General features: G+C 35.8%; 1 protein-coding gene and 1 pseudogene across 1 annotated transcript in view; one reads left to right on the top strand and one right to left on the bottom strand.

Annotated features, from left to right (window-relative positions):
• LOC145258187 (cyclin-dependent kinase 4-like) overlaps positions 1-21,698 on the top strand; it is a 212,449-nt gene that overhangs the window by 155,620 nt on the left and 35,131 nt on the right. The window contains exon 3 of the mRNA XM_080116074.1: positions 20,531-20,663. Coding sequence (XP_079972200.1) covers positions 20,531-20,663 — 133 coding nt within the window. The remainder of the gene's footprint in view (positions 1-20,530; positions 20,664-21,698) is intronic.
• Positions 12,752-13,599, bottom strand: LOC145258077 (uncharacterized; annotated as a pseudogene).

Here is a 21,698-nt window from a genome sequence, read left to right on the forward strand (position 1 = left end):
TCCCCTTTCCTCTTTTTTTCTCTTTCCCCTTTCCTCTTTTTTTCTCTTTCCCCTTTCCTCTTTTTTTCTCTTTCCCCTTTCCTCTTTTTTTCTCTTTCCCCTTTCCTCTTTTTTTCTCTTTCCCCTTTCCTCTTTTTTTCTCTTTCCCCTTTCTTTTTCTTTTCTCTTTCCCCTTTCTTTCTCTATTCCCTTTCCTCTTTGCTTCTCTCTTTTCTCAGCCACGACTGGATAGAGATCCTAAGTAATTTGAAATTGTATTTTTTGGTCGTCTACACCGAGAATTGAACCTTCAGAAGAATATCATTTTTGCAGTTGATTTTTCCAAGTACTCTAGGTTCTTGCGAATTACTTAGGATCTTTATCCAGTCATGGCTGATGGAATGAGAGCATGCTACCCCATGAAGTAAATAAAGGCTTCCGTTAGAAATTCCCGAGTTCGACAGAAACATTCCAGAGTTTGAGACGCTACACTTGAAGAAGGTTGGAAGTTACATTGACCAAAATGTTGTGAAAATGGCACTCAAGATGAGAACAGTAGTCAGAAGAATCCTAATAATATGAATAACTTATCCTCATCTCAAAAATTCAGAAACCAAAAGAATTCTGTAAAATAAAAAAAAAAAGGAAATGCCACCACTTCTATTTTCTTTTTAAAAAAGAGATTTTATTCTCGAAATATCAAAGACATTTACAATCCTGGTCATATTAAACAGTAAATCTGTATTTACTGTTTAATATATGTGATTGATTTAAAAAAAAAAGATATTGTATATTTCGGCGTATAAAGCGGCCGTTGGATAAGATGAGGAGCAAATTTTAATAAATTTATCATATATCGGTTGTATAAGACGACTGCTAAATCACAAAACCATGTTTTTCTTTTTTTTTTTTTTTTATCTTAGGCTAGAGATTGCAACACCCGGTATTTTATGAAATGCTGGTTTTTAAAAATGATTTTTTAACTTTAAGGGTCGTCTTATATGCCAAAATATACGGTATATAAAGATTTATAAAATCTACAAGACCTTCGTTCGATTGTCTGTTTTTGTTCACATGTCAAATTTCTTCACTACTCTCGTATTCTACATGGCTACAGCTTCATTATACATTACTAGTGGGAGAAGGAAGAGACGCCTGGCTTTGCCTGGTCGTAAAATATGCTTAAATATGATATTTTAATTTGTCCAGATTTTGTATATATTGAGTGGTGATTTCAAAAGTAAAAAAAAAGAAGTATTTAGGTGCCATCAGCTAGAATCGAAACTGTAGCATTCAAAGCTGGTGACGTTACCACTGTACCAACGGGACATGCATATAAACCGATTAAAAATAAACTAGGTTGAATGTACAAAAGGTTTAACGATTTTTCATTTTTGACCCCTTTTTGACACCTTAAAAACAATTTTAAACAGCTAAAGACCCATTAAAGAACAACCCGTAAAACATCTTATCATTTGAGGCCCCTAGCGCTGCTCTCCGATTTTTAGTTTCGGAAGAGATAGACAGACAGACATATAGCCGTTTATATATATATATATATATATATATATATATATATATATATATATATATATATAATTAAAATAAAAGAAAATACTCTGTTCTTTAGACTCTTGTTCTAATCCCCTAAGTGTATATATATAAAGCTGAATGTCTGTGTGTTTATGTGTGGTCATGAATAGGCTCCTATATGGTTGACTATTTTAAAAAACTGATTACATATAATGATAGAAGATGTATCGAGACACAGGAATGGGTATGTTTGATCTGGCAGAACGGTGGTTCATTAAAATTGTGGGGTCTGCGTTCGCGCCTGGTCCACAAAGTATGAAAAAAAAAAAAAAAATTAAAAAAAAAACGTTTACAAGTGTTTTTGATATAGATGTACAAGAATACTTTGATAAATATGTTTTAACTTGAATAGGGATGGTGTAATAAAATTGTGGGGTCTGCGTTCGCGCCTGGCCTCCATGGAAATAGGCACAAACTTTAATGAAGACTTTTCATATCTATCTGCGTAAGTATACTTTGATAATTATATTTCAGTTTGAAGAAATATGGTATAATAAAATTATGGGGTGTTCGTTCGCGCCTGACCTCCATAGAATGGAAATATGTCACAAGTTTAACAAGGTTTTTTAATATAGATCCACAGAATATTGTGATAAGTGTTTCAGTGTGAACAGGTATGGTATAATAAATTATGGGGCTTATCTATTTTATTTTTACTTTCATCATATTTTGCTTTGGTTTTGATACCCCCCAAATTCGAAGCTATCTCTTTACAATCCTTCCTTTTTATAACCTATTATAATTTAATAAATCAGTCCATTTTCTGTAGGCTGCTTTTGAACCCAGTCTACGACGGGTACTTTTGTTAGTATATATATATATATATATATATATATATATATATATATATAGCTATAAAAGTGAAATTGTGTGTGTGTACATTTCCCTACCAAACTACTTTACAAATTTTCAGTCTACAGACCCGAGATTTGACATAAGGGGTATTGAGATTTGGGAAAATCTTTTTAATCGGTTTTCAGCCTGAAATTTGGCTGTCAAGGGATCAAAGTTCAACCTTTGAAAACTCTATCAAACTCCTCCGCCAATTGTGGGTCTAAACACTTGAAATCTTAGATGTAGATTACTTGGACATGGATCAAACTTTTTCATTTGATTTGAGCCCAAAACAATAAATGTTAAGGAGTCAAAGTTAAAAAAAAAAAATTTGACCTCTGCGGTCTCTACCATATTACTCAGCCAATTTTTGGTCTAAATATTTGAAATTCTACATAAAAGGTATTCAGACATGCAGAAAGCTTTTTTTGGGGGGCGAAAATCTGACTGGCAAGAGGTCAATGTTAAAAGGGTTGACCTATGCAGGCTCTACCAAACTCCTCCGCCAATTATGGGTCTAAACATATATAAAATATATATATATAGAGAGAGAGAGACAAATATTACATAGTCACTACACTGAACATGCTAATGTTTCGGAGCAATTGGTTTATTAAAAAACCAAAAGTTCTTCGTCAGGCGACAGAAATAAAGTTTATCTGCTATTCAAAGCATCTGGTTCTTCTAAATAAAAAATAGATTGCTCTTTTTATTGAGCACTCTTAATAACCTCATTTTTAATTTTATTTTAATTCATGGGTTTTATCTCCTGAATAACTTTAACTTGGTATATATATATATATATATATATATATATATATATATATAGTGCTTGGCTCCGGCTCTGGTATTATCTACTACCAGAACCTCATTTGGAATCCAAGATACTAAGGCACCTGGGCCAGTAAGGGGAAGTGGGAGTTGAGGGTCATCTAACTACTTTACTATTGCCATTTTTATTGAAACTTTCTTTCAGCCCTAAACTGGACACTATCACCATGATACCACATTCTCTCAGTGGAGTTTATTTACTTAAAAGATCCCCAGCTTATGATTTGAACTTTATTTACAAAAAATCTTTAGTGTGTGTGTGTGCGTCTGTGTGCGTGTATATATATATATATATATAAAAATTCAAATTTTCTGTTTTATTCTTGGGATTTTTTTGTTATGGTTTGTTGTCATCAGTGTTATAGTGTTATACCACTGAATATTTTACCTGAGACCAAGTAGGATAAAAACCTATCGAAAAAGGGAAGAGTCGATTTCGAGACTGGCTGTGAATGGTAGTTGTAGACATTTGGAGTAGAGGTTGGAGTATGGGGGCACGTTTTTTCTAAGCGGTTGTTGCACTTTTGCACTTTACATTGTTGCAGCCTTGGGACTGATACCCAGTTTACATGAAAAGGCGACAGTCACAAAGGATTGAATGTATTATGCAGTAATGCACTTAGGTGCAGGAGGCGGTGGGGGAGGAGGGGGAGGTGCATCACAAGTTGAGGCTGCCACCGGAAAAGGGATACTAGGCTGTAAAAATTTAAAAAGAATTTTATTTATTTTTTTTATAAATAAATTCTTAAAAAAAAAAATGTTCGTGGACAACCCTTTCCTCAGAGAGACGCCCCCTCAAATCTCTTATGGTTTCCCCAATTTTTACATTCTTTCTTTTCTTTCTTTAACTTTCCCTCTGTCTTTCTTTTGTATTTCCTCCCCCCCCCCCTTTCTTTATCAACTATGGTTTCTCTCTTTACCATTTTTTTGGCTGATCTAATTTCTCTTTTATTCTTTTTTTGTTTTTTTTTCTTTGTTTTTTTGTTATATTTTTCATATTCCTTATCTGCCTTTTTTGTATTCCCTCTCTTTCTCTTTTTCCTACTTCTCTGTTTTTTTTTCTGTCTCTCTGTCCCCTCACGTTTTTCTTCTTTTCTTTCAAATGTATTCTCTCTCACAAGTATATTTTTATTCCGTTATTATCTTTTGTTGTTGGTGGTGGTTTCTCTCTCTCATCTCTTCTTTTTTTCTTTCTCCCTATCTCCCTCTCTCTTTTTTTTTTACTTGCTCCCTCTCTCTTTTTTACCTTCTCCCCCTCTCTCTCTTTTTTACCTTCTCCCCCTCTCTCTTTTTTACCTTCTCCCTCTCTCTCTCTCTTTTTTACCTTCTCTGTCTCTCTCTTTTTTACCTTCTCCCTCTCTCTCTTTTTTACCTTCTCCCTCTCTCTCTTTTTTACCTTCTCCCTCTCTCTCTCTCTTTTACCTTCTCCGTCTCTCTTTTTACCTTCTCCCTCTCTCACTTTTACCGTCTCCCTTTCTCTCTTTTTTTACCTTCTGCCTCTCTCTCTTTTTTACCTTCTCCCTCTCTCTCTTTTTTACCTTCTCCCTCTCTCTCTTTTTTTACTTTCTCCCTCTCTCTTTTTTTACTTTCTCCCTCTCTCTCTCTTTTTACCTTCTCCCTCTCTCTCTTTTTTACCTTCTCTCTCTCTCTCTCTCTCTCTCTCTCTTTACCTTCTCCCCCTCTCTCTCTTTTTACCTTCTCCCTATCTCTCTCTTTTTTACCTTCTCCCTCTCTCTCCGTCTCTCTTTTTACCTTCTCCCTCTCTCACTTTTACCGTCACTCTCTCTCTCTCTTTTACCTTCTCTCTCTCTTTTTTTTCCTTCTCTCTTTTTTGCCTTCTCTTTCTTTCTTTTTTTTACCTTCTCGCTCTCTTTTTTACCTTCTCCCCCTCTCTCTTACCTTCTCCCCCTCTCTCTTACCTTCTTCCTCTCTCTTACCTTTTTCCTCTCTCTTACCTTCTTCCTCTCTCTTACCTTCTTCCTCTCTCTTACCTTCTTCCTCTCTCTTACCTTCTTCCTCTCTCTTTTTTACCTTCTCCCTCTCTTTTTTACTTCCCCCTCTCTCTTTTTTACTTCCCCCTCTCTCTTTTACTTCCCCCTCTCTCTCTTTTACTTCCCCCTCTCTCTTTTTTACTTCCCCCTCTCTCTTTTTTACTTTCCCCTCTCTCTTTTTTACTTTCCCCTCTCTCTTTTTTACTTTCCCCTCTCTCTTTTTTACTTTCCCCTCTCTCTTTTTTACTTCCCCTCTCTCTTTCTCACTCTCTTTTTTGCCTTCTCTCACTCTCTTTTTTGCCTTCTCTCACTCTCTTTTTTGCCTTTTCCCTTTCTCTTTTACCTTCTCCTCATCTGTTTTACTTACTCCTCTCCCCCTTATCTACTCCCCCTCCTTTTACCTTATCCCTTCCCCTCTTTTCTTTCTTCCTTTCTCTCTTTTACCTTCTCTTTCTTTCTTCTACTTTTCTCTCTCTTTCCTTCTCCTTTCCTTATCCCTTCTCTCTTTGCCTTTCCTTCTCTCTCTTCCTTCTCACTCTCTCTTTTCCCTATCCACTCCCCCGTTTACTTCCCCCGTCTCTCTTTCTTCTCCCTCTTTTTCTTTTTCTTACCCCCTCTCTCTTTTCCTTTTCCCTTCTCTCTCTTCCTTCCCCTCTTTCCTTTCTCCCTCTCTCTTTTTCCTTTCTCCCTCTCTCTTTTTCCTTTCTCCCTCTCTCTTTTTCCTTTCTCCCTCTCTCTTTTTCCTTTCTCCCTCTCTCTTTTTTCATTTTCCCTCTCTTTTTTCATTTTTCATTTTCCCTCTCTTTTTTCATTTTTCCTCTCTTTTTTCCTTTTCCCTCTCTTTTTTCCTTTTCCCCTATCTCTTTTTCCTCCTCCTCGTACTTTTCCCTTTCTCTCTCTATTTTTCCCCCCTCTTTTTTCTCTCTTTTTCTGTTTTCTTTTCCTCCCTCCCTCTTTATCCATTTCCCATCTCTCTCTTTTTCCTTTTCCCCCTCTCTCTTTTTCCTTTCTCCCTCATTCTGTTTTTCATATTTCTTATCTGTCTTTTTTCTATTCCACTTTCTCTTTTTCTTATTCTTTCTCTCTGTTTTTTCTGTCTCTTTCTCCTCTTGTTTTTCTTCTTTTCTTTCAAATGTATTCTCACTCAAAAATATATTATAGCTTTTTCCTTGCGTCCACCTGTGTTTCACGTATTTTCACCTAAATTCTGGTTGATATCACTCACTCGTTTATTTTCATTCCTTATTGATCTTTTCTTGCACTTTTCTTCTCGTTGATATCCTTTCTCACACTCACTTCCTTTTAATTAATCGTTTTTCTTTTTTTTACTTCCCTTCTCATTGATCTCCTCTCCCGCATTCATCTATTGTATTTCCTTCCATTTGATCTATTCTCTCAACTTCATTTATTGCCTTTCTTTCTCATTGATCAATTCTGTCGCATATATTGTTTTTTTTTTCTTCTCCATAATCTCTTCCCTCGCATTCATTTATTGTCTTTCCTTTTTGTTGATTTCTTCCCTCGCATTCATTTATTGTCTTTCCTTTTTGTTGATTTCTTCCCTCGCATTCATTTATTGTCTTGCCATCTCGTTGCTCTTTTTTTATTCGCATTTATTTATTGTATTTCTATCTCGTCGATCTCTTGTTTCGCATTCATTTTTTGTCTTTCTTATTGATCTCTTCTCTAGCATTCATTTATTGTCATCCTTTCTCGTTGATCTCTTCTCTAGCATTCATTTGTCATCATTTCTCGTTGATCTCTTCTCTAGCATTCATTGTCATCATTTCTCGTTGATCTCTTCTCTAGCATTCATTTGTCATCATTTCTCGTTGATCTCTTCTCTAGCATTCGTTTATTGTCATCCTTTCTCGTTGATCTCTTCTCTAGCATTCGTTTATTGTCATCCTTTCTCGTTGATCTCTTCTCTAGCATTCGTTTATTGTCATCCTTTCTCGTTGATCTCTTCTCTAGCATTCGTTTATTGTCATCCTTTCTCGTTGATCTCTTCTCTAGCATTCGTTTATTGTCATCCTTTCTCGTTGATCTCTTCTCTATCATTCATTTATTGTCATCCTTTCTCGTTGATCTCTTCTCTATCATTCATTTATTGTCATCCTTTCTCGTTGATCTCTTTTCTAGCATTCATTTATTGTCATCCGTTCTCGTTTATCTCTTCTCTAGCATTCATTTATTGTCTTTCCTTTTGGTTGATTTCTTCTCTCGCATTTATTTATTTTCATCATTTCTCGTTGATCTCTTCTCTAGCATTCGTTTATTGTCATCCTTTCTCGTTGATCTCTTCTCTAGCATTCATTTATTGTCATCCTTTCTCGTTGATCTCTTCTCTAGCATTCATTTATTGTCATCCTTTCTCGTTGATCTCTTCTCTAGCATTCATTTATTGTCATCCTTTCTCGTTGATCTCTTCTCTAGCATTCATTTATTGTCATCCTTTCTCGTTGATCTCTTCTCTAGCATTCATTTATTGTCATCCTTTCTCGTTGATCTCTTCTCTAGCATTCATTTATTGTCATCCTTTCTCGTTGATCTCTTCTCTAGCATTCATTTATTGTCATCCTTTCTGGTTTATCTCTTCTCTAGCATTCATTTATTGTCATCCTTTCTCGTTGATCTCTTCTCTAGCATTCATTTATTGTCATCCTTTCTCGTTGATCTCTTCTCTAGCATTCATTTATTGTCATCCTTTCCGGTTTATCTCTTCTCTAGCATTCATTTATTGTCATCCTTTCTCGTTGATCTCTTCTCTAGCATTCATTTATTGTCATCCTTTCTCGTTGATCTCTTCTCTAGCATTCATTTATTGTCATCCTTTCTGGTTTATCTCTTCTCTAGCATTCATTTATTGTCATCCTTTCTCGTTGATCTCTTCTCTAGCATTCATTTATTGTCATCCTTTCTCGTTGATCTCTTCTCTAGCATTCATTTATTGTCATCCTTTCTCGTTGATCTCTTCTCTAGCATTCGTTTATTGTCATCCTTTCTCGTTGATCTCTTCTCTAGCATTCATTTATTGTCATCCTTTCTCGTTGATCTCTTCTCTAGCATTCATTTATTGTCATCCTTTCTGGTTTATCTCTTCTCTAGCATTCATTTATTGTCATCCTTTCTCGTTGATCTCTTCTCTAGCATTCATTTATTGTCATCCTTTCTCGTTGATCTCTTCTCTAGCATTCATTTATTGTCATCCTTTCTCGTTGATCTCTTCTCTAGCATTCATTTATTGTCATCCTTTCTCGTTGATCTCTTCTCTAGCATTCATTTATTGTCATCCTTTCTCGTTGATCTCTTCTCTAGCATTCATTTATTGTCATCCTTTCTGGTTTATCTCTTCTCTAGCATTCATTTATTGTCATCCTTTCTGGTTTATCTCTTCTCTAGCATTCATTTATTGTCATCCTTTCTGGTTTATCTCTTCTCTAGCATTCATTTATTGTCATCCTTTCTGGTTTATCTCTTCTCTAGCATTCATTTATTGTCATCCTTTCTCGTTGATCTCTTCTCTAGCATTCATTTATTGTCATCCTTTCTCGTTGATCTCTTCTCTAGCATTCATTTATTGTCATCCTTTCTCGTTGATCTCTTCTCTAGCATTCATTTATTGTCATCCTTTCTCGTTGATCTCTTCTCTAGCATTCATTTATTGTAATCCTTTCTCGTTGACCTCTTCTCTAGCATTCATTTATTGTCATCCTTTCTCGTTGATCTCTTCTCTAGCATTCATTTATTGTCATCCTTTCTCGTTGATCTCTTCTCTAGCATTCATTTATTGTCATCCTTTCTCGTTGATCTCTTCTCTAGCATTCATTTATTGTCATCCTTTCTCGTTGATCTCTTCTCTAGCATTCATTTATTGTCATCCTTTCTCGTTGATCTCTTCTCTAGCATTCATTTATTGTCATCCTTTCTCGTTGATCTCTTCTCTAGCATTCATTTATTGTCATCCTTTCTCGTTGATCTCTTCTCTAGCATTCATTTATTGTCATCCTTTCTCGTTGATCTCTTCTCTAGCATTCATTTATTGTCATCCTTTCTCGTTGATCTCTTCTCTAGCATTCATTTATTGTCATCCTTTCTCGTTGATCTCTTCTCTAGCATTCATTTATTGTCATCCTTTCTCGTTGATCTCTTCTCTAGCATTCATTTATTGTCATCCTTTCTCGTTGATCTCTTCTCTAGCATTCATTTATTGTCATCCTTTCTCGTTGATCTCTTCTCTAGCATTCATTTATTGTCATCCTTTCTCGTTGATCTCTTCTCTAGCATTCATTTATTGTCATCCTTTCTCGTTGATCTCTTCTCTAGCATTCATTTATTGTCATCCTTTCTCGTTGATCTCTTCTCTAGCATTCATTTATTGTCATCCTTTCTCGTTGATCTCTTCTCTAGCATTCATTTATTGTCATCCTTTCTCGTTGATCTCTTCTCTAGCATTCATTTATTGTCATCCTTTCTCGTTGATCTCTTCTCTAGCATTCATTTGTCATCATTTCTCGTTGATCTCTTCTCTAGCATTCATTTGTCATCATTTCTCGTTGATCTCTTCTCTAGCATTCATTTGTCATCATTTCTCGTTGATCTCTTCTCTAGCATTCGTTTATTGTCATCCTTTCTCGTTGATCTCTTCTCTAGCATTCGTTTATTGTCATCCTTTCTCGTTGATCTCTTCTCTAGCATTCGTTTATTGTCATCCTTTCTCGTTGATCTCTTCTCTAGCATTCGTTTATTGTCATCCTTTCTCGTTGATCTCTTTTCTAGCATTCATTTATTGTCATCCGTTCTCGTTTATCTCTTCTCTAGCATTCATTTATTGTCTTTCCTTTTGGTTGATTTCTTCTCTCGCATTTATTTATTGTCATCCTTTCTCGTTGATCTCTTCTTCTCTAGCATTCATTTATTGTCATCCTTTCTCGTTGATCTCTTCTTCTCTAGCATTCATTTATTGTCATCCGTTCTCGTTGATCTCTTCTCTAGCATTCATTTGTCTTTCCTTTTGGTTGATTTCTTCTCTCGCATTTATTTATTGTCATCATATCTCGTTGGTCTCTTCTCTGGCATTCATTTATTGTCATCCTTTCTCGTTGATCTCTTCTCTAGCATTCATTTATTGTAATCCTTTCTCGTTGATCTCTTCTCTAGCATTCATTTATTGTAATCCTTTCTCGTTGATCTCTTCTCTAGCATTCATTTATTGTCATCCTTACTCGTTGATCTCTTCTCTAGCATTCATTTATTGTCATCCTTACTCGTTGATCTCTTCTCTAGCATTCATTTATTGTCATCCTTACTCGTTGATCTCTTCTCTAGCATTCATTTATTGTCATCCTTACTCGTTGATCTCTTCTCTAGCATTCATTTATTGTCATCCTTACTCGTTGATCTCTTCTCTAGCATTCATTTATTGTCATCCTTACTCGTTGATCTCTTCTCTAGCATTCATTTATTGTCATCCTTACTCGTTGACCTCTTCTCTAGCATTCATTTATTGTCATCCTTACTCGTTGATCTCTTCTCTAGCATTCATTTATTGTCATCCTTTCTTCTTTGTCTCTTCTAACATTCATTTATTGTCATCCTTTCTTCTTTGTCTTTTCTCTAACATTCATTTATTGTCATCCTTTCTTCTTTGTCTTTTCTCTAACATTCATTTATTGTCATCCTTTCTTCTTTGTCTCTTCTCTAACATTCATTTATTGTCATCCTTTCTTCTTTTTCTCTTCTCTAACATTCATTTATTGTCATCCTTTCTTCTTTGTCTCTTCTCTAACATTCATTTATTGTCATCCTTTCTTCTTTGTCTTTTCTCTAACATTCATTTATTGTCATCCTTTCTTCTTTGTCTCTTCTCTAACATTCATTTATTGTCATCCTTTCTTCTTTGTCTCTTCTCTAACATTCATTTATTGTCATCCTTTCTTCTTTGTCTCTTCTCTAACATTCATTTATTGTCATCCTTTCTTCTTTGTCTTTTCTCTAACATTCATTTATTGTCATCCTTTCTTCTTTGTCTCTTCTCTAACATTCATTTATTGTCATCCTTTCTTCTTTGTCTCTTCTCTAACATTCATTTATTGTCATCCTTTCTTCTTTGTCTCTTCTCTAACATTCATTTATTGTCATCCTTTCTTCTTTGTCTCTTCTCTAACATTCATTTATTGTCATCCTTTCTTCTTTGTCTCTTCTCTAACATTCATTTATTGTCATCCTTTCTACTTTGTCTCTTCTCTAACATTCATTTATTGTCATCCTTTCTTCTTTGTCTCTTCTCTAGCATTCATTTATTGTCATCCTTTCTTCTTTGTCTCTTCTCTAACATTCATTTATTGTCATCCTTTCTTCTTTGTCTCTTCTAACATTCATTTATTGTCATCCCTTCTTCTTTGTCTCTTCTCTAACATTCATTTATTGTCATCCTTTCTTCTTTGTCTCTTTAACATTCATTCATTGTCATCCTTTCTTCTTTGTCTCTTCTCTTACATTGATTTGTCTGTCCTTCTTGTTGATCTCTTCTCTCGCACTCTTTTTTATTTTCTTGCCTTCTCGCTTTTCTTATTCCTTCTCCTTAATCCGGTCTCTGGCATTTCTTTGTTGTCTTACGTCTTTAGTGATCTCTCCTCCTGCACTCGTTTATTCTTACCTTCCCGTTTTTGCTCTCACACTTATTTATTTTCTTTTTGTCTGTTTTTTTCTTTTTTTTTTCTTTCTTGATCTATTTTTTCATTTTCATTGATTTTCTCTTTCCATTTTGATTTCTCTCTTGCACTCAATTTATTTTCTCCTTTTTTGTCGTTTTACGTTTTTTTCCTTTTTTTTCTTTTGATTCAATAGATTAATACATATTCTGTATGAAATTATTTTATTCGTAAGCTTTCCGTTCTCAATGGCATAAAGTAAAAAAAAAAAAAAAAAAAAAGCTTATCAATATTAGGTGGGAATTTGGAGTGAGGTGCAGTAACTGTTAGGTATGGAGGGGGTCTTGAGAGAGGTAGTAAAACATGTAAGAGTTGTTTTTTTTGATACACTATTCTCTCACTCCCTATTTCTATTTTTCTTCTTTTTCCTTCCTTATTTTATTCTTCTCCCTTCTCATACCCTTCCTAATTCCCCCCCCCTCCCGCTTTTTTCCTTTCATCTGCATCTTCATTTTCCTTTAATCCTCGCCATTGTTCTAATTTCATCCTCCCCTTCTTTCTCATTTCATCCTTTCCTTTTTCTGTTCATCCTCCCCTTCTTACTCATTTCCTCTTCCCCTTCTTACTCATTGCCTCCTCCCCTTATTTTCTCATTCACCATCATTCTCTACCTTATCGTTTTCCTCCTCAACCCCTCTTATTTCTAATTTCCTCTTGTCTCCTATTCCCCTTTTCTTCTCTGATGGATATTGATTATGCGTTCTCATTCTATTGATTTTATTCTGTCCAAAAAAAGGTATGGACACCTGCACACAAAGCATTTACAGTGGATGTTGTATAGTTATTTACATTACAGTAGATGTTGTATAGTTATTTGTAAACAAAAAGATGGATGTGATGTAAAGGTTTATAAACACTTTCCTTCTCTTCCTGTACCCTTTTCCTGTCTCCCTTTTCCCTTCTCTGTATCCTCCCTATCTCCTCCCTGTCTCCTTTCTCTCTCTCTTTATTTTCACTGTCTCCTTTCCCTCTCTCTTTATTTTCACTGTCTCCTTTCTCTCTCTCTTTATTTTCACTGTCTCCTTTCTCTCTCTCTTTATTTTCACTGTCTCCTTTCTCTCTCTCTTTATTTTCACTGTCTCCTTTCTCTCTCTCTGTATTTTCACTGTCTCCTTTCTCTCTCTCTTTATTTTCACTGTCTCCTTTCTCTCTCTCTTTATTTTCACTGTCTCCTTTCTCTCTCTCTTTATTTTCACTGTCTCCTTTCTCTCTCTCTGTATTTTCACTGTCTCCTTTCTCTCTCTCTGTATTTTCACTGTCTCCTTTCTCTCTCTCTGTATTTTCACTGTCTCCTTTCTCTCTCTCTGTATTTTCACTGTCTCCTTTCTCTCTCTCTGTATTTTCACTGTCTCCTTTCTCTCTCTCTGTATTTTCACTGTCTCCTTTCTCTCTCTCTTTATTTTCACTGTCTCCTTTCTCTCTCTCTCTTTATTTTCACTGTCTCCTTTCTCTCTCTCTTTATTTTCACTGTCTCCTTTCTCTCTCTCTTTATTTTCACTGTCTCCTTTCTCTCTCTCTTTATTTTCACTGTCTCCTTTCTCTCTCTCTTTATTTTCACTGTCTCCTTTCTCTCTCTCTCTGTATTTTCCTGGTCTTCTTTCCCCTTTTCTGTATCTTTCCTGTCTCATTTCCTCCCGTCTGTATCTCTCCTGTCTCATTTTCTCCTCCGTATCGCACGTGTCTCCTTTTCTTTTTTCTCTATCTCTCCTGTTCCCTTTTCTTTTTTCTCTATCTCTCCTCTGCCTTTTTTTCTGTATCTCTCCCGTCTCATTTCCCCTCTTCTGTATCGCACGTGTCTCCTTTTCCTTTTTCTTTATCTCTCCTGTATTCTTTTCCCCCTTTCTCTGTCTCCTGTCCCCTTTGTCCCCTTTTATCCGTCTCTCCTGCCTTTTTCTTCCTTTCTCTGTCTTTCCTGTTTTCTTTTCCCCCTTTCTCTATCTCTCATATTTTCTTTTCCCCTTTCTATATATCTCCTGTCTCTTTTTCCCCCTTTTCCATCTCTCCTCTATTCTTTTCCTCCTTTTCTCTTTCCCCTATCTCTGTATTTCCTGTCTCCTGTTTCCGTCTCTCCTATCCCTTTCCCCCTTTCTCTATCTCTCCTGCTTCCTTTTCCCTCTTTATCTCTCCTGTTTCTTTCCCTCTTTCTTACTCGATCTCTCCTGTCTTCTCTTCTCCCTTTCTATGTGCCTCCAGTCTCATTGTTCTCCTTTATCTCTCCTGTCTCCTTTTTCCCTCTTACTCTTTTTTCTCCTTCCTCTGTCTCTCCTGTGTTCTGTTTTCTTTGCTTTCCTTTTCTCCTTATCTCTTTTCTCCCTCCCTTTTTTCTTTTCCCTTTTTCCTTTTCTCCCTCTCTCTCCTCTTTTCTCCATCATCTTTCTCTATCCCTCCTGTCTCTGTTTCCACCTTTCTCTGTCTCTCCTCCCCTTCTCTATCTCTCATGTCTTTTTCCCCCCCTTTCTGTATATTTCTTATCTTTCTTTTCCTCTATTTTTGTCTCTCCTGTTAATTTCTCCCTTTCTTAATCGTTCCTGTCTTCTTTTCCCTCTTTCTCTATATCTCCTGTCGACGTTCACTTTTCTTTCTCTCTCCTATCTTTTTCTACCCGCTTTCATGTTTTCTTTGCATTTTATCCTTCTCTCTTTTCTCTCTCTCTACCTTTTTCCTTTTTCCCTTTCCTCTTCTCCCTCTCCCTCTCCCTCTCGGCTCTGTCGGTGGGAGCATTAGAATATGCCGACTGCCTCCCTGCAGAGGGTAAAAGTCCCTCAATGGGGGTCCTGGATATGACCTTAAACTATATCCAGTGGTGAGGCCCCAGCTTGTGGGCTTTGGGGAGAGTGGAGCCACCCTTTAATTACCATTGCTCCCAGGTCCACTCTGACCCGGAGTGGTAGTACCTGTTAGGGTCCCAACTATGGGTTAAATAGAAACCGACGTGAAAACAACAAATATATTCTATTAAAAAAAATTTTCTTCAAAATCTTTGGATTCGGCATTAAATAACTCAAAAAGGGTTGATATGCCGTAAAACAAAAACACCCAGTCAACCAACACTCTCCCTCTCCTCTTTTCTCTATCATCTTTCTCCTTTTTTCATTATCTTTCTTCTTAAATCCTCTCGCCTGCACTATTATCTCCTTCCCCTTGCTTTTTCTTTTCCTTTTATCTCCTTTCTCCTGTTTCTTCCCATATCCCCCTCTCTCTTGTTTCTTTATCTATTACTCCGCTTTTCTACTTCTGAATTTTCTTAATTCATAATCTCTTCACAATTACGCATTTTTTTTTTTTTACTTCATCCTCTTCTAACTCATTTTTTTTTTACTTCTCTCTCTTTCTTTTTTAAATTCCAGTTCTCTCCTATTATTTCTTCCAGCTTTCCTTTTCCTTTATTGTAGTTATTTCTCTTAATCCCTCCTTATTTTTGACTCAGAGTTTCTTTAATTCTCTCTTTCTCAATATCGCATCCTCCCACTCCTCCTCCATCTATCTCATCCCTGTCACGCCTTCCTTCTTAACTCTACCTTTGTTTTGAAGCTTAGCCCCCCCCCAACAAAATGTCTTTGTTTCAATCTAAGTACTTTTATTAAGAAGGTCATTTTATAATACATGTTATATATATATGTGTGTGTGTGTGTGTACATGTATATGTGTGTGTACACACATATACAAACATATATATATATATACACACACACACACACAAGCATATATATATATATATATATATATATATATATACATACACACAAGCATATATATATATATATATATATACACACACACAAGCATATATATATATGCACACACAAACATATATATATACATACACACATGCATATATATATACATACACATGCGTATATATATATGTGTGTGTATGTATGTATGTGTATCTTGTTACTAAACTTTGTTTTGTCCATGTGAAGATTAACTTATTTTTCATATTTTTTTTTTGTATGTTTATCAAAGATATCTTTTCTCTTAAGTTTTAAGAACAAGGAGCTGCTATATATATATATATATATATATATATATATATATATATATATATATATATTTTTTTTCTTTTTAATGTTTTAATTTAAATTATTTATTGTTTTATTTTTCTTTTGTTTAGACGTATTTAGGAGGCCAGCATAGTTATAGCCAATTCAGATAGAAACAAACACAGTAGCGAATGTACAGCAACCATTACTAGGCAAACAAAGACATTAATATCATCATCATCATCATCATATTGAAGGTGACACGAACCTACCACCTGGGTGTGCACAGGTTCGAATCCAGTCAGCTCCACGGTACCACGTTGTGTGTTGGTCACCCTCATGTGGTCCCTTCTGCAAAAATGCCAACAACAGAATCGAACTGGTCAACAAAGCTGTACCGTGCTGACTCCTGCAAATTATTACTTTAATGTCCGTTTTACCTGTGCTGGACAGCTTTTAGAAACTGACTTCTAAACTAACCTACCTCTGGACAGGTCTGGATTTATCACGCACCTTAGCCTTCCTCTGCCAACTGACCCTGCAGCCTCTATTAACCCAAGAAGTCTCAACCTTCTTTTTTCAATGTGGCGATATCATTTGAGTCTCCTGTGCTACATATGTCGCACTACCCTTTACTGTTTAGATTTAATCTTCCTCTGAACTTATCAGATCTAAACCTGCCTTTAAGACTCACATTACACATCCATCATATAATTTTCATATATCTCTCCATGCAACACATGTCTTCAACTCTCACTGGCCTGCTTTTACTTCTACAGGGTGGAACGATAAATTTGTCACCCTAAAGAAAACAACACTACAGCTTTATTTTAAAACTTTTATTGAAAAAATCAATTCAAGTAACTTGATTATGTAGTAGAGCTGACATCTGTTCAATGTAGCCACCTCCAGCCTCAGTCATCACCTTGATACGGGTCGTGAACTGGAAGCATGCCATTTTCACAAGCGCCGGTGGGAGCTCAGTGAATACTCGGTAGATGGCGGCAATCAAGCTGGCTCTGGTGTTGTGGGAGGTTATGTTGGTGATATTTTCGATGTATGCTCCCAGCATTCCGTCTGCCTGCTTTCCTCCGGACTACAACTTGGATGTCTTCAAGTCCAATGTTAACAAATTCCTAATGAACCGCCCCCTTAATTAAACACTTCATCAAATCTCCACACTAACGTAATGTACTTGCAATAACCCTTATCCCTGAGTGGCTTCCGGGCCTTGATAAGTGGTGACCACTGTGTAAAAAAAAAAAAATGCACTCCTAAAGCCAAGCCTGAGTCTCTTTGAACTTGTGGTCAGGCGCTGAGTCCTGCTGCCATTTCTAGGATCTGCCAACAGCCACCTAATTGCATCAGGTGATCAACACACTTCAACACATCCAGGTAAACTTTGGTGTTGATTTTTAAGCCGACTCCGAAGATGTGAGGTAGCATGATGTGGCCCTCACTTGAAACCACACCAAAGACCATAACTGTAGCCAGAAACTTGGTTGAGCTGAAAGTGACTCAATATTTAACAAACGAGATCGAAGATGTGCCATTGTACAACTCATGTTCTGTACCGATCCAAGTTCTGACGACAGAACTATTGCCAGCACCTTCAAAATGCAAATCTGGACAATTCAATGCTTGACCCTGTGTGTGGCAGCAGGACTTGGTGCGAGCCCACAAGTCCAAAGAGACCCAGGCTTGGCTTCGGAAGAAGTGCTATGACTTTGTACCCTTCTCTCATTGACCCCTCTCCTCCACTGACCTGAACCCACTAGACTACATCGTTTGGTCATATGTTGAGAACATCATGAACATCGCCTTCCACAACACCAAAGCTCGCCTGATCGCCGCCATCTGCTGAGCTCCTGCTGGCTTTGTGGAAACGTAAAAGAGCTGTATTGAGGCAGTGATTGAGGCTGAAGGTGGCCACATTCAATAGATGTCAGCTCTAATAATCAAGTTACCTGAATTTGTTTTCTCGATAAAAGTTTTAAAATAAATCTGTAGTGTTGTTTTCTTTAGGGCGACAAATTTATTGTTCCGCCCTGCAAATTGTTAAAAGTTCGAAATTAACGCAAGAGGCAAAATGGAAGCATATATTAGTATGCTGGGAGCTAGAATTCATTCAGAAGTAGGTCGTAATGTACATGTTTAACGCTTAAAAATAATAAGTATTATCGCTCTCTTTTTCTCATTCTCTCTCTCTCTCTCTCTGCCTTAATAATGTACCCGAGGCAAATAATAGACATGTATTTGAGATACTTTTAGATGATATTGCTTTGCCCTGTGTTGGCATTTGTCCAGTCAGCACTGCACGATTTTGATAAAATATTTTTTCATTATTTATTCTAATTTGTTTTTATTCATCTTTACAAATATGCCAAATCATTAGGCTCTAACAGGAATCGATGTCAACATGATTTTGCAGTATATGCAGCATCGAGTTGATTTTATTTAAAAAAAAAAAAAAAAAAAGAAAAAAGATGATCATTCAAAGCATCATCATCATAACCATCATCATCATCATCATCATCATCATATTAAGTATGACGTCCATTTTTACTTGCTGGCATGGGTTGGACGGCATTTAGAAATTAAACTTGCAAACTAACCTATCTCTGAACAGGTAATTATTTTAACCTGAAATGCAAAAAATATATGTAAAGGGAATTTATAGAAGGCAGTACACTGTAAATGTGTAACAGATAAACACAAACGAAAGCAAAAAAAAAAAAATATAACAGTAAAATGAGTTATGCATGTTTGAACTAAAGTCGAACCAAGAAGTTGTTTATGTTTGATTTGAAGATGACCATATTGTGATCACCTGGAAAACAGGGAAACGGAAGAATTTCGCAAGCGTGCAGTCCTAAGAAAGCTTTGTTCATGGAATCCGCATTTAGATTTAGGCCCAGATAAAGAGTGGGGGAAATTATTGATAGTGGTTTCAGCTAGACAAATGTTTTGTTTTTTTTGTGTGAAAGTTTGGCAAGGAGAGAACTATAGATTGAAGCTCAGACGAAAATATTGATTGAAAATAATAGAGCAAAGGCAGGCTTGCAATAGATAGAAACTGAAGCAAATTTTAACAGAAGGTTGAATAAACTATACAGATTCACGTTTATTAATACAAAATGTATCTTTCATACTTGTATTGTGTTCTTAGTTGTGGCAGCACGGTGAAAGGAAAGTTCGGTTTATATAATATTTTGCAAAACTTAATTATGTTCTGCAAAACCAAAAACAAAACAGCAACCCACCTTTTCCTCCTTTTCCTTCTTCCCATTTCCGTGTTCTCTTTTTATCTCCCACACTGACTGGTTTCCTAACTTAAAATATACCAAACATTAATACTGTAACCATTTTCCCTCTTCTATTGCAAAACTCATTCATGTCAACAAGGCAGGGAACAAAATGATAAAATCCACTATAAAACAAGCAAACCAAACACTACAAACTAGTGATTAAAGATACAAAAAGTTTAAAGAATAAAAACTTTTCTACAAAAGAACTGGATGAATACCATTTCTAAAATAACTGGATTCAGCATTAAATAGCCTGAAAGAGGTTGATATGCCGTAAAACAACCAAACCAAACTACAAATAAATATTTGAAGATATAAAGAACTTGAAGTATAAAAACTGTTTCCAAACTTTGACAAGCTTCTGGGCTTGACCTTTACTCCTGACCTTAATTGGAACAGGTACATCAAATCGGTTACCAAGGCCGCTGGAAAAATGGTGGGATCCTTCTATCGGTCAAGTAAATATCTCACTGCTGATGCAATTCTCTATCTATATAAGAGCCAGGTACGTTCAAGGATGGAATACTGTTGCCACATCTGGGCAGGAGCTGCTAGAAAGGACTTGTCCTGCCTTGATAGAGTTCAAAATAGACTTTGTAGCCTCGTAGGAGATATCCTTTTCTCTTCCCTGCAACCTCTATCTCACAGAAGAGATGTTGCGAGTTTGTCTCTGCTGTATCGTTATTTTCATGGAAAGTGTTCGACTGAGCTTCAGTCTATGGTCCCCACTCGCCAAACTTTCACAAGAAACACTCGTCTAGCTGAAAACACTATCAATAATTCCTCCCACTCGTTATCCGTGCCTAAATCTAAACATAGATTCCATGAACAAAGCTTCTTTCTTAGAACTGCACGCCTGTGGAATTGTCTTCCGTTTTCCTGCTTTCCAGCTGACTACAATATGGTTGTCTTCAAGTCTAATGTAAATAAGTTCTTGATGAGCCGTCCCACTTGTTAACAAATTTACAGAATTTCCATTACTAACGATGACTATATTGTCCAATTTCTACTGTACACTCTTTAACCCTTATCCTTGAGTGGCCTCTTGGCCTTGATAAATGGTGATGCCTATATAAAAAAAAAACAAAAAAACTGGATTTGGCATTAAATACCCAAAAAGAATTGATATGCCATAAAACAAAACAACCAAACCTTCCTGACACCAACCCGGTGAGGTGATGGTGATTAGTGCTTCTGTTGAGCCACCATCACAAGGTGATTGTCTACCATAGCTAAAGAGTGTTTCATCTGCCCTTTTAATTTAATAATTTCATTAAATTTTTGTTTCTTCTTTCTAGATTTCTGGATGTGAACCTCCGAGTGCTGGAGGGAGAAACCCGTATGACACTGGTCTTTGAATATATTGACCAAGATTTGGCCAGCTATCTTGAACAGAATCCTTCCCAGAGTTTAGGACAGGAAAAAATCAGGGTAAAAAAAAAAAATTTTTTTTGACATTGTTTTAACAGGGTTTGCGCAGACTTAAGAAGTCTTTGGATTTCAACTTGTGCCTTGAAAAGACCTTATTTCTATTATTATGTTGAAAAATCCTTGAAAATATGGAAAATGTCTTGAAAGGCTTTGGAAATTATATTCATTATGTCCAGTAAAAATTTGTGTTGAAATATTAAAAATAAAATTGAAATAAATACTATTAAATTCTTTTTTAAGTATTTATAGAAATAGCATTGAAATATTTTTTTAAATATTGAAAATAAAATCGAAATACATTATTTTGAAATTGCATAGTAGTCTTGTGATTATTATTATTATTCACAATAAAGGGACATAACTTTTAATTTTATTTTCAGCCCTGACGACCTAGTTTTCAATTATCACAATTTTTTTTTTTTCACTTTTCTTTTGAGGAGAGGGGGGAATCAAATTTCCCTCTATTTTTGCTTTCATTTATAATTTAATTTTTTAGGAGGAGAGGAGTAATGGTGGCCGCCATAAATAAAAATGACCCCCTCCCCAACTCTAAAACAACTTTCCTTCTGCAGACAAGATTCTCTAATGGCGACCCCCCCCCCCAAAAAAAAAAAAAAAAAAAAAAATTGTGATCACCTGAAATGAGACTGGCCGGGTCAAAGCAAAATGGACAAGACGGTGGATATTTTGGTTGAAAATTTAAGTCGTAAATAGTTAATATTTGAGATAAAATGAAAAACATTTAGAACTACTTAAAAACACCAAAATGCAGGTTGATTGCAAAGTAACTTTTATTGGCTGTGGTAAAATTTATTTGTTGTATATTTGAGTATTTTTTTACCACTTTTTTGAATCGCTGTGGATTGTAAAATGACGTCCAAATTTTGTTTTGAAAACTTGAAATTTGTCTGGAGAAAGCCTTGAAAAACTTTGAAAAGCCTTGAAAATGGACATTGAAAATCTGTACGAACTCTGTGTAATATACACAAATATATTTTAATTTATGCAGATTTTATGTTATTATAGAGCAAGTTC

Source organism: Euprymna scolopes, chromosome 33, assembly GCF_053919585.1.
Source record: "Euprymna scolopes isolate OS-2025 chromosome 33, ASM5391958v1, whole genome shotgun sequence".
Lineage (NCBI taxonomy): Eukaryota > Metazoa > Mollusca > Cephalopoda > Sepiida > Sepiolidae > Euprymna > Euprymna scolopes.